Genomic DNA, 18947 nt, shown 5'->3' with positions numbered 1-18947 from the left:
AAATGCTTTATCTAAAAAACAAAAAAGAGAAACTCGCGGTAGACCAAAGAAAACCAGTCCAGAAACAGATAGGCGGATCGTCCTTATGGTTAAAAATTACCCTTTCATATCATCGAAAGCTATTTCTGCGGAGCTATGTAACGAAATCAGTCCACAAACAATTCGTCGTCGTCTTTTACAAGCTAAATTGCCGGGAAGAATTGCCAGAAAAGTGCCACTAATGCGCCAAAAAAATATCAAGACAAGATTAGAATTTGCTAAAGAGCACTTACAATGGTCCGGGTGTGAAGGCGAAAAAAAATGGAGAAATATTTTATGGAGCGACGAAACAAAAATAAATTTGTTTGGAAACGACTGCCAAAGAAATGTACGCCGACCAAAAGGAAAAGAAGAAAAGAAAAAATTTACAAAAAAAAACGGTAAAACATGGCGGGGGAAACATAATGGTTTGGGGTTGCTTTTCATGGAATGGTGTTGGTCCGATATTCCGAATAGAAGATACCATGAATGCTAGTGGGTATAGAGACATATTGGAAAACGTAATGCTTCCATATGCATCGGAAAATATGCCATTAATATGGACATTCCAGCTGGACAACGACCCAAAACATAGTTCAAGATTAGTTAAAAACTGGTTCTTGGAGAATAACGTACCTGTTTTAAGCTGGCCCAGCCAATCCCCTGATTTAAACCCAATAGAAAACATGTGGAGTGAATTAAAGATAAGGCTTTCTAAGGAAGTTTTCAAAAATAAAGACGATTTATGGGAGAAAACGCAAAAAATATGGTACGAGATTCCATTGGAGAAGTGTCAGAACTTGATATCCAGTATGCCCAGAAGAGTGGAGAAAGTTTTACAAAACAAAGGTGGATATACTGGATACTAGCTTTACTTTAATAATAAACTAATTTTTTTAAGATAAAATTTATTAGCTTTTGTTTAATAAGAATTTTTAAAAATGTATCTATTATTATGAGCACCAAATTTTTCGAAATTTAAGAAATTTAATTTACTTTATAATATTTATTATTAATTATGAAATATTTTGTTTTTGTTTTTTACTCTCCTTTTAACTATAAATAAAAATCGACTGAATTTTTTTTATAATTTTACAATATACCATTATTTTTTTTCGTTTTTAAAAAATAAATTTTGGTGTATCTATTATTTTGAGCAGATGTGTATATGGTTGAGACAATCATGTGAATCGTAAGTTAACCATATTATGGTTAAAACAATCATGTAAATGGTTACTGTGACTATAATATAGTTAAAAAAACTTGTAACAATATTGAAATGGTTACAGTAACCATGCCCAATTATATTTTTTCTCTGCGTGTATCTTTTAACTTGAATTACTCTTAATAATCATAATTTATTTCTTAATAATATTTTCAGTCAAGGCAAAGTTGCGTTGCCTTCATGATTATCATGTACGTCTATTACATAATGTCTTACCAGCGCCCTCTGGCGTTGACATCGCTAACAATATTAAATATTTCTCTCAAACTCTATTAAGTAAGTACTACTTGTTCCCTCACACCAACAAAATAATTAAATAAATAATATTGTTCTCTCTCTCTCTCTACTCCCTTTCCCAGCTGTCCTTAAAGATGTACGTACCTCACCACACGAACTTATACGCGATCCCTCTGAAGATCCCACACGTATGTCTGCCTATCCCAATCTTGAATATGGAAATCTATATAATGCTCTTACTATGCTCATTGATGTGGCACCCTGTATACAATATGGTCAAATAGGTAATTTTTTTTAATATTCAGCTGTAGAAAGCATCTAATAATATCATGTTTTGTTTTGTTTACAGTTTTTGGCAAAGCTCTCTTACAATGTTTATGCTGTATCTTGCCATTTTTAGATAAAGATCTTATTGATAATTTACCCTATTTAGCCAGCTCTACTATATCTGTCTTACCCCCAGCTCTACATCAAGATATTGTTAATGCTCTATGTTACTATATCTTGCCATTCACTATAAGTAAGTTTTTCGAGAGAGAAAGAAACTTTAATAGAAAATAATTAATTTTAAATTATTTTAAGCCCGAAGAAGTGCCGATGAACAGGAATCCCAGGCTTGTCAATCGGTCTCATCCGTTATAATGATGGTCCTACAATACTCAAATAATCCAGGTGGGTTTAAAAAAACTTGGAATTAAGTGAATTTTTATACCCTTCACCTTCGTGAGAAGGGTATATATAAGTTTGTCATTCCGTTTGTAATTTCTACATTTTTCATTTCCGACCCTATAAAATATATATTCTGGATCCTTAAGATAGCGGAGTCGATTAAGCAATGTCCGTCTGTCTGTCTGTCCGTCCGTCTGTCTGTTGAAATCAATTTTCTAAAGACCCCAGATATCTTCGTGATCCAAATCTTCAATAAATCTGTCAGACATGCTTTCGAGAAGTTTGCTATTTAAAATCAGCAAAATCGGTCCATAAATAACGGAGATATGAGCAAAAAACCGGGACAACCTCGATTTTTGACCTATTTTTGATCTATATCTGGATTACTAAGTCATTAATATAGACAATATGGATATCTAATGATAGATATTTCAAAGTCCATTGCAACGATGTAGATAAGGCTATAGTAAGTTAGACCTACAATGGGTCAAACTCGGGAAAAATATTTTTTAACCCGAATTTTTTTTCATAAAAAAATTTTTTTTGTCATACATTTTTTTCCCAAAAAAAAATTTTAAAAAAAATTTTTTAAAAAATTTGGAAAAAACTTTTTAAAAAAAATTAAAATACAATTTAAAAAAAAAATTTTGAAAAACAATTAAAAAAAAATTAAATTTTGTTTACCTAAAAATTTAAAAAAATTTATTTTAAAGTATAATTTGGTGAAGGGTATATAAGATTCGGCATAGCCGAATATAGCTCTCTTACTTGTTTTCTATAAAATTCTTTTCTAAATTTAGCTCATCATTGTCAACTATTGGAATGTCTAATGACTCTTAAGCATAATGTAGTTAAGGATATTTTATGTGTTATTGCATATGGTACTGCTGTGTCCAGATCATCGGCGGCCAAATTATTATTTTACTATTGGCCCGCCTTTAATCCAAATCTATTTGATCGTAAGGTTTTACTCTCAAAATTAACAAGTAAGTCTAAATTGTCATTTAAACATTAATTATCTGGAGACCAGTGGTCGGCATTAAAAGGGAAAGAAAATGCTTAACATTTTATTATAATCCAAGTTCTCTTTAAGCCAACCTCGGGTCTAGAACATTGTTCTTGCTATGTTCTCCAGTTGGTGGCTATGATTGCCGGGCACTGTTCTACACGATCCACAATGGGGCAGAATCAAAATTTTTTGGAAATAAATCTGTCATTTCTAAACGGCTGGTCCGCTAGGGATAAAAATTGACGTGGGCGTAGCCAAGGAGTATTCGAGTTAAAGATATTAAAATGGGACATACAAATGAACCAGGGGCGGCGCTATGGGGGCTTAAAGTAGGGTACCTTCGATATGTAAAATTTTTAAACACATGTAATTTTTTTATTTCCAATCCGATTTCAAAGATTTTAATATTTTTGAAAAGCCCTTGGCTACGTTTTCAAAAAACCAAAATGTTCTCTGTAAAGATACCTTACAGAAAAACATAAAATTGTTATATGTTCTTAAAGAAAGTTTTCTTTTATCCCGATCGGAGCAGCCGTTTAGAACTGCCAGATTTATTTCCAAAAAATTTCGATTTTGCCCAACTGTGCGATCTTTCTTCTCCTAGAAACAATAAAGAAACTCAATTTTATAACCTCCTTTTTCCAGATGATTTAGTCCCCTTTGTGTGCCAACGAGAACATTGTCCCAATGCCGGTAATGCTGAAGCAGCCAAAGTTTGTTTCGATCACAGCATTAGCATTACCTATGCCCCCGACTGTCCTCCGCCTCTCTATTTGTGTATCGAGTGTGCCAATGAAATTCATCGTGAACATGCCAATCTCGAGTTTGGCGACATACTACATCCCATGCAACAAGTTTCCATGGTGTGTGAGAATAAAAACTGTCGCTCTAGCGAGAAATCGGCCTTTTCGATTTGTTTTTCCACCGAATGTGCCAGTTACAATGGCAATCATCCCATACGTTATTGTTCACAATGTCACAGTAATCGTCACAATTCTCGGCGGGGCGGTGATCATGTTGTTCATCGCAGTTTGCCGCCCGCCTGGCAAATGGATCCCGAAATGCAAATGCACATGGTGGAGTGTGTGGTGAGTTTGCTGAGGGAAGCCAAACCCATTAACTTTGAGCCGGGCAAAGATAGTTCGGATTCAAAGAAGAATGGTGCCGGTAGCGCCACTGGTGGTAATGGCATCATGCCCGATGCCATTACCCTGGAGGAGCGTCAAATGTTGGGTAGATATGGCATATGGTTGTTGGTGGGACGTTGTACTCCCACAGCAGATACACCCGTTGAGATATTGGGTAGAATTTTAAGCATGCTGTTCCATTGGTTCCATGTCACCGCCTATTCCTATGATGCTGGGCAAATTGAAAGTACCATTGAGAAATTGAAAACGGAACATGTAGTGGATTGGCTAAAGGAAATCTGCCGCATTCACTATAGAGTAAGTGCTTTAAATGAATTGAAACAAAGAAATAATTTTCATTTAAATTCACAGGTTTTCATTTCCTGTTTATTGCCCCATCCTCCGGAATATGGTCGTGTTGGCGGTCATTGGGAAACCTTAGCTTCACGCACCGCCCACCTCAAGGAGGGCCTACAACGTTTGATCTGTTTGGTTCCCTATGAAGTCATTACCTCGGAAATTTGGGACTATGTTATGCCCCATTGGATGGAAGCCATTACCAATGATGTGTCCGAAAAGGAACTCAGCGAATTGAAAGTAGTTTTAAGTCAAATCTTAGATCCGGTAATGTCTCCCTTAGGCTTTGATGCCAAAACCATGTACAACTTTGTGGCCATACGTTTTGAGAAGACAACCGCCAAAGTCCAGCAGCAGGCTTTACGCTGGCTGCAAATTCTCTCCAAATTGGGTATTCTAATACATCTGGTGCAGTTGTTTGCCATGTTTGGTGATGGTGTGCGCATCATGAAGTATGGTGTCCAGCACGAATTGATGCGTGAGAAGGAGGGTGGCCCAAAAGGCGGTGTTAAGGCAGTACCCAAAGATACCAAGGATAATCCTCCGCGTAGAAGTTCGATATGTAAATATCTATCAAACATATTTTGAAATGTTTATTCATTTAAATTTCTTATATTCCAGCTCCCGTTGTTGAGGATGATTCGGGCAATACATCTGCCATTTCGGATGATGAGGCTCCCACCAATCGTCATACGGAATTCTCCACAGATGCTGAACACAATTTGACTTGTTGCATTCTAATGTTGGACATTTTGTTGAAACAAATGGAATTGCAGGATATAGAACAACACATGGGCATTCATACGTTCGTGTGTGAAGATGTTTCACGTCTGATGAAATGCATGGTTACGGCCGCTCGTGTGGGTCTCAGTAGCCATGTTTGCTCTTTGAAGGTAAATTTGTTGGAGAAATTCTTAACTTTCTTTTTGTTTGGAATGATTTTAGGCCAGCGGTTTAACTATATAAATTTTCCTATTTGCAATACGTAGCATTATTTTTATTCGTTTATTATTTATTTGTCAAGATATATCTATTTTGATAGGACAGTAGTATTTAATTACATTCCTACTATCTTTATTCAAGAATCGTTTGTTTATATTTACAGGTGGCTGAATGTGCCTATTGTGAGGCCTCTATTATGTGGCATCAATTGTCCACCAAGATTGTACAATTCATGGCTCCACTAAATCCTTTAAGGCCACCAGATGTAAGTAGAACCCATATATATTAATTTAAGGTAGTCTATATATATAAAAGAGTAACGTTACTGACTGACTGATTCCTTATCGCACAGCCCAAACAACTAAAGCTAGAATCATGAAATTTTAACTGTGGGTTCCTCCCTCCCCAAAACGATTTTGGAAATTCGAACGTTTAGGGGTTAAAAACGGGTAAATTCGGTAACCTTATATCTTCAAAACTAATAAAGATACAAACAAACTTAAAATTGCATGTTACTCCAATTGAAAAATAAGCTGACAGGTGTTTCGTACTTTTTCGAAATTCGAACCTATTAGGGGAGTAAACGGGTAAAAACTGTATTTTGGTACTTTTTTGGCACCCTAGGTATCTTTTAAATCAATTAACATAGAAACAAAATTTAAATCGTATTCTTTGCTTATCAAAAAATAAAAAATATAAGTTTGGTACTTTTTGGAAATTCGAAACCTTAAGGGATAAAAATTGTGTTTATTTTTGGTACTTTTTCATAAAATAAGTTTTTCTATAATTTGACATAGGCATACGAATATTTTATTATGAGCTCTCACCACGATACAGAAATTTATTTGAATAAAATTTTACCACCGCAATGGGGATAAAAAAGGTACCAAAAAGGGGATAAAATCGAGAAAATACATTATATTTGAAATTATTAAGCCAATTTTGATAATTTTTTTAACATTGGTTCCTGGATTCATACAAAAATTAACTAACAGGTTGTTATTTGGAAATCGAGTGCCAAGGTTTATTTTGGGCCAAATCCGGATAACAGTTTGGTACTTTTTTTAAAACATATTTTTTCATAAGCACATTAACATAGATTTTAATCGTTTGAGACATAAAAAATTTTGCAAATGGAATATTTTTAAAATTCAAAATTGAGGTGTGTTCAAGGAGGAAAAGGGAAATTGGTACTTTTCTCCTAATGGTACTTTTTTAATATTTTAAATTATTTCACTTATCGACATTAAAGTTAGCTGATATGCATCTGAGTGAAGTTAGTGTTAGGAATAGGGGATAATATTTAGGTACCAAAGTGTGAGAGAACTGAACTATAGGTACTTTTTTATTCTTCTAATGGTACTTTTTTGATTTTCTATAACAATTAGGGTTTTTAATTTCCCGACCTTTTTTGATTCCCGGGAATTGGGACATTTTTTTCTACATTCCCGGGTACCCGGCTATTCCCGAAATATATAATGATACTGTATTAGGAATATTATAGCCAAATTTCATATAAAAACTTGCTGTTATAATTATTAAATATCAGAGCTTCGAATTAATTAATAAAATTTGAGCTTAATTCACTAAAATCTTAATCCGCAATTAAAGAATGTAAGCCTTTCATTCCATAAATCCATTCCTAATATTTAATTTAATTAATTTTAAAGTTAATTAATAACAGAATTTATTCAAACTTTGAATGATTAAATTGTTGTTAAATCAAATCATCTACAAAATTAATTGAAACAAGTAAGAGTGCTATATTCGGCTGTACCGAGTCTTATATACCCTTCACCAAATTATACTTCAAAATTTTAAATATTTTAAGGTAAACAAAATTTAATTTTTTTCCAGTTGTTTTTTTCATTTTTTTAAAAAAAAATTTTTTCGATTGTTATTTTAATTTTTTTCAATTTTTTTTTTTAAAATTTAAATTTTTTTTTTTAATTAAAATTTTTTTTTTTTTAAATTTTAAATTTTTTTTTTTGTTTTTTCAATTTTTTTTTTTTGAAAAAAAAAATTCGGGTTAAAATATTTTCTTCCCGATTTTGACCCATTGTAGGTCCAACTTACTATGGTCTTATATACGTCGTTGCAAATGTCTTTGAAATATCTATCATTAGATATTCATATTGTCTATATTAATGTCTTAGTAATCCAGATATAGGTAAAAAATCGAGGTTGTCTTGATTTTTTCCTCATATCTCAGCCATTTGTGGACCGATTTTGCTGATTTTAAATCTCGAAAGCATGTCTGACAGAATTATTGAAGATTTGGATCCAGAAGATATCTGGGATCTTCAGAAAATTGATTTCAACAGACAGACAGACGGACATGGCTTAATCGACTCCGCTATCTATAAGGATCCAGAATATATATACTTTATAGGGTCGGAAATGAAAAATTTAGAAATTACAAACGGAATGACAAACTTATATATACCGTTCTCACGAAGGTGAAGGGTATAAAAATTGTCTTAAGCCTTTTTGTACTAGATTTTAATTGAAGAAAAATTTAATCAATTTTTGAAGCTATTTTGTTATGGATTTGAAGAAGAAATTTAAAGAAATTAGAATGATTCAATAAGAAATAATAAATTCTATAAATAATGAATTCACTTTTTAAATTTTCATACGAAAACCATCCTAATCGCAAGTAATGATTCGGTGCAAAAACGATTTTCCTTTATAGCATTTCAGGCATACAAAATCGTCTTTCAAGGTCTCTTGGCTTCAATTCGCAAGGTACCCTGCTTTTGGAAGAATCCTGCTGCTTGCAAACGCTTTGAAATTACTGATTAAGTAGCTCTCAATGATTTCACAAGCTCTTGATGAATTCTACAACAATCTTCTTGGAGTAATTCCACCTGGTCTTGGTCTTCAAACTTTTTTGGCTGGCCTGGGCGATATTTGTCTTCCGTTTCAAAATCACTACTTTTGAACTACACAAACCATATCTCGCACGTTGAAACCGATGAAACACTTTCACCATAAGCTTTGGTGAGCTTCAACGACACTTTTTTTTTAAATTCAATAAGTAAAGCAAAACTTCCCGCATATGACTCTTTGTTGGTACAAAATTCGAAATTTTCGAAGCAAAAAAACTTTGTTGTTTACACTATAATGTTCAATAAATAAGTGAGAATAAATGGCAGATGTGTATTCTTCAAAATGACATATAAGTTATTATTGTGGATCCCGCATTTTTAAGTCATACACCCAATAACTTTTAAGTAGCTTCTCACCATCCGATATCGCAGTGAGTGTTCGTTTAGGAAAGTGTTGTACCTTAGGGAGCCGCCGTTTTAAGGTCATACATAGTCTAGTTTATGGGATGGGATGATATTCTGGACGAAAGCGTCGGAAATCTATTAGGATATATTTAGGAACCTGATGGTTGGGATGACTAGGCACGTGATAAACCAACAGGAACTGTATGGTTAACAAAACATTAGGTTGTCTAATTGATAGCATCCTGGTATCCACATGCATGAACTAGACATATCCGGTAGAGATATGGAATGCCGATGTCTCAGATATAACGTCTATATATGTATGTATAATTGCATAAATAGCTGGATATTCGCAGAGAAGTTTCTCCGTTGCAACAAAAACTGTTAAAGGGAAGACAATGAATGCTTACAGACAGTCCATTGACTCGCTAGCACTGCTAATAGCCTGATATTGCGACATACATTTACTTCATCTTAGGCGATTGGTTTCCGGAAGAGAGCAAAAAGCTTAAGATCCGTCCATGATCTCAAGGAAATAGTCTACTAGTGCATATATCCATTCAATTAGAAATTCGATTAGAACTCTGAATCAGGTACAGTTGAACTGATTTCCTTATTGCAGTTCCCCATACTAGAGATTCCTATGTTGCTATTACAGATATCAAGCTCCATTTGACACGTATTGGCCTAATTTAAAGAAGTATAGCTGCTTAAGAATATAAGAAAATACAAAGAAGATGTTGAACCTTTCATGCCTCCACGAATACGGTGAACTATTCATACATCTACCACTAGAGATAGTAAGAAAATATATAGCGATTAATTAAGCAATCCATCTGATTTGTTCTTTATAATAAGATTGAATTACCGATGGTCATTGTAAAACTCAAAGCAGTGAGACCTTCATATGGAGAGTGGATCACACGTTTCACGTAGTCATGCACTAACAAATCTATACAAGTTTGAGAGTTAGTTCTGAGAATATTCCGTCTTTGATCAAACATTTTTGAATTGATCGGATTATTTTGTGAATGTTCAACGTCGAGTTACTCAATTCAAATAAAGTGTAAAGCCAAAACTAAAGAAACTTTACCGAACTTGACCGTAAGTATATGATAATATTTACGCTTTAATAGTCTCATTCGAGTTCGATTCATAAAGAAACTTGACAATTTAATGTGTTTTGGAAAGGAAAAGTTATATTGATACTTTTTGTATTGGTTGTATGACCTAAGAATGTGGGAAAAATGGATCCATTACGATAACCCGAAGCGTAAGAGATCGTGTGTGAAGCCGGCCAACCAGCCGAATCGACTCCAAAGCCAAATATCCATGGTGCTAAGGTAATTCTCTGTATTTGGTGGGAGCAAAAGAGTCCTATCTATTATTAGCTGCTGAAATCTGGCCAGACCATCACAGGGAACCTATGCCGAACGCAACTGATTCGTTTGAAGCGAGCATTGACCGAAAATTGCGGTTAGACATGAAACCGTAATATTCCATCATGACAACGCTCGGCCACATGTTGCAATACCTGTTAAAAAGTATTTAGTATGAAGTGGTTGCAAAATTTCGCCTCATCCGCTTTATAGACCAGACTTTGCCCCGCCCGACTACTATTTGTTTTGATCGATGCAGAACGCACTCTCTGGGATACACTTCACTTTATAACAGAATATCCGAAGTTGGCTTGATTCGTTCTTGGGCTCAAAAGATGAACAGTTCTTTTGGGCGCCGAATCCATATGTGGCCAGAAAGATGGGAAAAGTTCCCGCATTTTTCAGTCATACACCCAATATATTTTTTGATTAATCAAAGATATAAGTGGCGGCATGGTGTAGTAGTTAAAGTGCTTGCCTACAAAACCAAGCACCCCAGGTTCGATCCCTGGCAGAGGACGAAAAATTTAAATCATGGTTTTCGAGTTTTTAAAATTAACCTTCTTCTAAACAATCCATCCAAGAAGCCCCCTGACCACTCCTCCACCTTTAAAAGAGGATAACATCATGGAAAAAGGTCAGGCAGACCGCCACCCACCCCCTGGGAGAAAAAGGTAGGAATCAAAGATAAAGATCAGCAAGGTTCCCCACCACTACACCAAATACACAGAGAGCGTTGTTTCTAGGCAACGACAGATGGCAGCACCATTATCCTAGACCAGCTACAGCAGACCAATCATCTACTTAGCTGGATCAACAACCGATTAACGAAACTGACACAAGGCAATAATAACAACCGATTGAATCCCTATGGCAACATCATACATGTATCCGAAGACCCGCTACAGCAGACCAATCATCTACTTAGCCGGAACAACATCCGTTTAAACTGATACAAACAAAAACAATCGATTTAATGGCAACACCGTACAAAAAACGCACGATACTCCAATAATTAGGAAGGACAGTGCAATCTACATGGGGAAATACGCGAAAAAAAACAACTACTTCAACAATTTGTATAAGATGGAGATGCTTTGTGGAAGCCAAATGCCCCCAAGTGGGGTAATGGAAAAAAAAATAAGATGAACTAATATCTACTCTTAGTTATAAGACAATGTTGCTATAATGTTATTTTTACACATTGCTTGCTAGAAAAACTTTTTATAATTCACAAAATTGTATAAAATATTAATATTTTCTTTCTTTTCCAACTTCCAGGTTCCCATTGAAGACATTATCGAAGAGGAAAAATCCTCACGCAAAAGCCCGCCCGAAAGTGATAAGGAAAAGAGCCGAGAACGTGATGTATCCCTATCCATGGCCCCCCTGCCCATACCCTTGGGTCCCTTAGGAGGATTTTCAGGTGCTTAATTATAAAACCAATAATTTCCTTTAAATATTACAATCCTTAAAACTCCCCACCCCAAAAAAAAACAAAAAAAAGTAACAACAGTAAAATCCTTTTAAAAAAAACTCCCCTTAAAAATACTCATTAATACTCTCTGGCTTGTAACAAGAAGAGTTTAAAGAAAGCATTAAAAACAGCAACTCAGCTCGTCTCTCTTTTTGGCTCTCTAAACAAAAGCAAAACATTTTAGAGTAACTAGTAGCAAAAAAAAAAAAAATCCACTTAGAGTATTAACAAATCAAAATTAGTTTGTATATCTTGTTTTATATGCACTTTTTAAAACCAAAAAAAAAGTAATAAAAACAAATCCAACACAAAAGTTTTTTAAAAAAAAGCTAAGAAATTGATTGTGATCAACAAATTAAACTATCCCCCAAACAAATTTGAATCAAACTCTTCAACTCAACTATCACAGTTTTCAAAAATCTTAATGATTTCAACATGATATTTCTTTCTCTATCTCTTCTACATTTCTTTCTTCTTCTAACTATCTACTCTCAAAATTCTATGCATCTTTGGCATATAATAACAAAACTCTACTCTACTTCTGATCTCTCTTAAACACTCTATCTATATTTTATACATTTTAACAAAAATTTAAACTATAAACTAAAACCATTACTTTTTTTCTACACTTATTTTATTTATTTTTTTTAATTCTAACTTATAAAAAAGAAAACATAAAATATTTTTACTTTTAAAAAATATCATTATTATCACTACTCTATTTACTCTTATAATAAAATTGAAAAAAAAATAAATCAAAATATGTTTACGTTTATGATGCCCTCTCCACACTCAAGACCTTTTTAAGCTCGATCCATTTTTTTCAGACGATGGAAAAATTATTATTATGGCAGGTGATGCATCATTAACTTTTTTTCTTAATATAAATAATTCTTCTTAACAATTTCAAATACATTTTTAAACCACAACGAACTGCGTTTATTTCAAAACTTCTTGTTTCTCTTGTTTTATTGAACAAAGTTTTATTGATTTTGTTCCATTGTTTTTCTTTTTCGTTCGTTCGTTTTTATGTTCCTTTTGTTGTCTCTTTCCTATCGTAACTAATGTGTTCGAATTTTTTTTTCAAGTTTTTCCATACAATTTATGCTTCTTTTAATGATCTAAACGACACTCAAGCACACCTTAAAACAAATAAGTTCGTCTACAATTTACACTGATTGTTTTGAGTTCTTTAATTTTTCTAAACAGCTGTCCTTTGTTGCTGATACACAAAGTTCTTCTCACTCTCTCTCTCTATCTCTCTTCCTCACTCACACACTTTCTTACTTCTACACTGAGCGAAATAAGTTGCCATATTTTTTTTAAACATAATTACAAAAATACACCAACATACTTTTCTTTAAAACAATAACAACAACAACACATACCCTTTCCAAGTACAACACTGCAGTTTTGTTTATTTTTTTCTAACTTAGTTTGTTTTTTTCTGGTTTTAGCTTGGAAATTTGTTTTAGCCTAATGCATAATACTTTAATTAAAAAATAAAACAAAAAATATTGTATACAGTTAGTTTTACCAGCTCTATATTCTTTTTAAATCCCAAGAATCTGAAATTTAAAAGTAAATCGCAGTGTATCAAGGAATAATACGATTTTTCGATTTATTCCAAGGTTGAATGAAAATACCGTTACCGAAATAACTGCAATTATCGTTACCGCTAAGTTACCGTTATCGAAATAATACATTCTGCTACAAAATGACACTTTTTGTCAGAACTTGAAAAGCGACCTAATGGGCGTTGCACAGTGGTATGAAAAAAAAAAAAGATGGAAATAAATCTTTAACTTCTAAACCCTTAGTTCGATTTGAATGAAATTTGACATGCGCACAGACGAAGTGTTGTCGAGTTTAAGTTTAGAATTTTGACCGCACGGGCCCACCAGGGGTGCGGCCAGGATTCCCCAAAGTAGGACACCTCGGGTATGTTCAATTTTTAAAACGGTCCTATTTCTTCGGCTGTGTTCCGATTTCAAAACGATCACATACAGTATCGGCCATAACTAAAGCACCCCCTCAGTGAATTCTTTTCATATTATATTTTATTTTATAAAAACAATGTTTTAAATTTCGGTTATGTATTATTTTCATTTGTTAATATGTTTATTATTGATAAACAAATACTTTTAAAGTTAATCTTTCAGAAAGATAGAAAATGAAACGGACAAAACTAAAGCACCCCTTGATGGATATAATATAACACTAATTTTAATTACTATTTTGTTGCATATCCTTTACATTGGATGACACAAGCACATCACTTAAAGGGGGATCAGACGGCATGTATTGCTCGTGTTTTGTGCCATGTATTGGGACATTTTTCCACATGTAAACATATACATACCGTGTGATTCATATGAAACTTTGTGTATGTAAAATACATGTGTATTACTCGTGACATTTTTGAAATTAGAGCATGTTCTATTTTCGTGTGTATAACAGTGTTGTATTTTGAAATACAACACTGTGTGAGTGCAAAATAAAAAAAACAAAACAAAAAAGTGTAAAGAAAAATCATAACAAAATAAGTTTCATTGCATTGAATATATTTATTGTTATTTAAAAATGTTTTAAATAAATATATTGTTAAAAACAACAAACATATAAACTAATAGAGGTTATGTCACATGCAATTACATATGTACGTTTGAACGTGGAAATTATGAATCGTATGTATAAAGTGAATTTTGACATACACATGGAATTCCATATGTGTCGAATACATGTCCCAATACATGCCGTCTGACCCCCCTATTAGGCATAGAAGATATTCAATTTTTTATCTTGTCTTGCAGTATTCCTTCCCAGGCTATTTTAACGGCTTGAAATAAATCGTGAAAATTTACGATCCTTATTTCGGCAATTTTCACGTTTTATTTTCATATTAACAATATCCCTCAAGTTCTCAATAGGATTGATATTGGGAGATTGAGGAGTCCAATGAACAACTTGAATTTTATTGCTCTGTAGCCAAGTCCTACAAATTTTGCAGGTGTGCTTAGGATATTTATCCTGTTGGAAGCTCCCTTTAAGTGCCATCTCTTCACTGGCATAAGGCAACATTACATCTTTCATTATATCAAGGTACATGAAATGATCCATAATCCCATTAATTTTATGAATTGGCCCAATACCTTGACCAGAAAAGCAACCCCAGACCCATTACATTGCATCCTTCATGTTTAGTTGTTCCTTTGCAATACTTAGGATTCAGTCTTTCTCCTTTTGGTCTGCGTACACGCCTTATTCCATCGGAACTTTTTAAGTTGTATTTGGATTCGTCAGTGAACAGTACTATCTTCCATTTTTGCACACTCTAGTCGATGTGCGCTTTGGCAAACTCCAGTCTATCTTTTTTGTTCTTAGCTGATATAAAGGGTTTTTTTGCTGGTCGTCAACTGAATAATCCGACTTCTACTGCTCTTCAACGGATTGTTCTTTCGCTAACGCATAATCTTAAACTTGTTCATACTTGACTAGATTATGCTATAGGATATTTTTGAATTGCTGTTTTGATCAAGGAATCATAATATCGTGTTTTTTCGCGGACGTCCTCCGTTGATATGCGACCAGTCTGCAAAAACTTTGAAATGAGCCTGAAAAAAACTGATCTGTTAATTGAATATTATTTACTCAATTCATGTCGTGATAAACCCGTCTTCCAGTCTTCAATAACTTTAATTTTAAATTCACTGGAGTACTTTTTCCATGCCATTGTTTTTATTACAATAAACTGTATAAAACTTAAATTATACACACTACGCCTTCCTTTATTTTTATCTTCTGGAATTTTTAAATCCATTCGTTGTCAGCCCCGTCAGTTCACAATGCAAATATACAGTAACATAGTCAAATTTTTAAACATCTTATAAGGGGGTGCTTTTGTTTTGTCCGTTGCGTTTTGTGTTTTTTTATGATTTATCATTTTAAATTAATTGTTCATAAAATTACCTTTTACTAAATGAATGTTATATGAACATTAACAATTGCTGAATTCACAAAACCCTTGTATCGAGTGTATTATTGTATTAGAATGCAATAGTGTAAGCTTGTTGTTGAAAATTTTCATACAAAAATTAAATACACTTATACACTTTTATTTTGTATGTTTTTAGTTAAAATATCAACCGAAGCTCTCAAATTTTGTTCCAGAATGGATTTGTACTGATCACGATCCATATTACCCTCAATAAACACTAACTTTCCCAATCCAGAAACAGCGAAAGTACCCCAAACCATCACACTGCCACCACCATGCTTAACTGTAGCGAGTAAGTTTTTCGGATCCATTGCGCTATTTGTTTTGCGCCATACTTTATCTCTCCCATCACTTCCAAATATGTTATACTTCAACTCATCAACTCGCTTCCAGAATTCCATGTCCTTTTCAAAGTGTTTTTGGGCGAATTCCAAACGAAGTTTGCCATCCGTTCGGTAATTTACGAGGAGTTCTGCTTTAATTACCATTATTATTTAATGTTCTCTTAATTGTTCGTGGATGAACTATAACTTCTGATCATGTTGCGAAAATGGCTAAAGTTAAGATTTGTGAAGACTTAAAAAATAAAATAATTAACGATTTTAAAGCTGGTTTAAAACAAAAAAGTATCGGTGACAAATATTCAATAAATAAATCAGCAGTTTCAAAAATTATAAAGAAATTTCGTGAGACCGGTTCGGTAAAAACTCAACATTTAGGTGGAAGACCTCGTAAGACTGCTCCTAGACAAGATAATTTAATAGCGAGAGAGTTCAAGAAATTCCCAAAAATAACTCCTCGAGAGGTTGTTAATAGCCTAAAATTAGAAATATGTACCCGAACAGTTAGACGCAGGGCAAATGAGGCTGGTCTTCGTTGCTATCGTCCTGTGAAAAAACCACTCATTTCTAAAAAGAACCGTTCTGCTTGTCTACAATACCATGACAGGTATAGAATACAGAACCATATTAAACCATGTTATGTATCCATACGCTGAGGAAAATATGCCCCTAGTTTGGAGATTCCAAAACGACAACGACCCGAAACACACATCTAGGGTTGTAACCGAGTGGTTACAATCCAACGAGGTACGTGTTTTGAAGTGGCCTGCCCAATCGCCAGATCTCAATCCCATAGAAAATCTATGGGAAATTGTAGATCGTAAAATAAGGACCCAAAATTACACCAGGAAAGAAGATTTATCGGAGGCGGTTATAAGGGAATGGAAAAATATTTCAAAGGAGACCATTGACTCATCGATGTGTAGCAGTTTTAAAAAATAAGGGATACCCAACAAAATATTGAGTTGTTGCAAAGTTTAGACCATATTTGTTAAAATAATACCTAAGATTCCATTGTTTTGTCAATGCCGTAATAAAGAAATCTTTTAATTTTGTTTTCTCATTTTTAGAATTTAATTAATTATGTCCTTTGTTATACCCTTCACCACTAGTGGCAAGGGGATATATAAGTTTTTCATTCCGTTTGTAATTTCTACATTTTTCATTTGCGACCCCACAAAGTATATATATTCTGAATCGTTATAGATAGCGGAGTCGATATAGCCATGTCCGTCTGTCCCTCTGTGTTTTGAAATCAACTTTCTGAAGCCCCCAAATAACTTACATACACGAATGATACATCAATATCTCCGAAATTCTTCCGGCTCGGTTGCTATTTAAAATCGAGAAAATCGGTCTATGGCTGAGATATAACGAAAAAACCAGGACAACCATACCTGGATTACTAAATCATTAATATAGACAATATGGATATCTAATGATAGATATTTCAAAGACCTTTGCAACGACGTATATAAGACCATAGTAAGTTGGACCTACAATGGGTCAAAATCGAAAAAAATATTTTTTAACACGAATTTTTTTTCATAAAAATTTTTTTCACTAAATATTAAAAAAAAAAATTGAAAAACTAAAAAAAAAATTTTTTAAAATTAAAAATTTTTAAAAAACAACTGGAAAAAAATTTAAATTTTGTTTACCTAAAAATAGTTAAAATTTTTATTTTAAAGTATAATTTATATAGCTCTCTTACTTGTTTTTTGTTAAATTTATTTAATAAAAGAATACAAATGTTAACATTTTTTAAAAAATTATTTCAGATTTTAGGCCACTAATGAAATATTTGGAAAAGTTTCCATGGTTTTGTCAACCACTGTATGTCGACCACTGTAAAAAGTTTCGCTTTATTTTATATTTTTTTCGTAATTTTTCAAATTCAACAATAGTTATTTAAATTTTTTTCTATGAAAACCATTTTTTTTGGACAGTGGCAATAAAGACAATTTTATATAGACAAAAATGAGATATTACTTGTTAAAATCGGTTTATATTTGCAAAAGTTATTAAACTTTATCGAAAAAATTACGCAAAAATTTACCTTGTAAAAATTAAAAATTTTACAAATATTAAGAAAGTACTAAAAAAAAGTGTTAATGAAAAATTGAATAACTTTTACAATTTTCATCTGATTTGAATAATTAAAACGATGTTTTGTTAAGAACTAAATTTCCTTTATACGTAGATATAAATTTTTATAAGCTTTCATATCAAAATAAGCAATGAAAGGCGACGAAAATCAAAAAAGTTGATAAATTTTATTTTTCTATTAGATATTCTTCACAAAAACAATACTCATAACTTACATATGTATCAAAAAATGCAGGTCGTTTTAAAGCGTTGTCAGTTTTCTTTCCAAACCCGTTAAAACATTTAAAGTCGGACAAAAGCTGACTGAGTTACAGGTCGATAAGTTGACCAACATCACTGAAAACGGTTTTTTAGAATCTTCTGAATTTGAGGGTATTTCGGAAATTTTAAGACACAATTTGTAATGTTCTCAGCAAGACCTATAACCACGCTGGGTCGTTTTCCAAGTTTTTTTTTCCATCGTAGCACCGTGTTATGGACGATTTAATTTATTTTTAAAATCTTGGTATTCTAACACTGATCCACAAACTTGTTGATTTTGTACAGTAAACGGCTTAAGGCTTATCATAATCTGAGAACAACATATTATGATACAATTATTCATCATAAATATGGTTGCCGCAAACATATATTTGTTTACTGTAACCCTATATATGATTGATACAATCATGTGAATAGTAAATTAACCATATTATGGTTACCACAATCATGTAAATGGTTACTGTGACTATAATATTGTTAAAAATCTTGTAACACTATTTAAATGGTTACAGTAACCATGTCCAATTATATTTTTTCTCTGCGTATATGCATTCCGCGCCATT

The 18947-nt window shown here is 33.1% G+C and overlaps 1 protein-coding gene across 1 annotated transcript in view; it reads left to right on the top strand.

Moving 5' to 3' along the window:
• The window catches only part of unc79 (UNC-79 domain-containing protein), a 50825-nt gene that overhangs the window by 10103 nt on the left and 21775 nt on the right, over positions 1-18947 (top strand). Inside the window, exons 3-12 of the mRNA XM_065498957.1 lie at positions 1400-1519; positions 1603-1764; positions 1830-2000; positions 2063-2152; positions 2950-3135; positions 3804-4603; positions 4658-5204; positions 5264-5535; positions 5748-5849; positions 11481-11625. Of these exons, the coding sequence (XP_065355029.1) occupies positions 1400-1519; positions 1603-1764; positions 1830-2000; positions 2063-2152; positions 2950-3135; positions 3804-4603; positions 4658-5204; positions 5264-5535; positions 5748-5849; positions 11481-11625 (2595 nt within the window). The remainder of the gene's footprint in view (positions 1-1399; positions 1520-1602; positions 1765-1829; positions 2001-2062; positions 2153-2949; positions 3136-3803; positions 4604-4657; positions 5205-5263; positions 5536-5747; positions 5850-11480; positions 11626-18947) is intronic.

Source organism: Calliphora vicina, chromosome 1 (assembly GCF_958450345.1).
Source record: "Calliphora vicina chromosome 1, idCalVici1.1, whole genome shotgun sequence".
Classification (NCBI taxonomy): domain Eukaryota; kingdom Metazoa; phylum Arthropoda; class Insecta; order Diptera; family Calliphoridae; genus Calliphora; species Calliphora vicina.
This window is presented reverse-complemented; position numbering and strand designations above follow the sequence as displayed.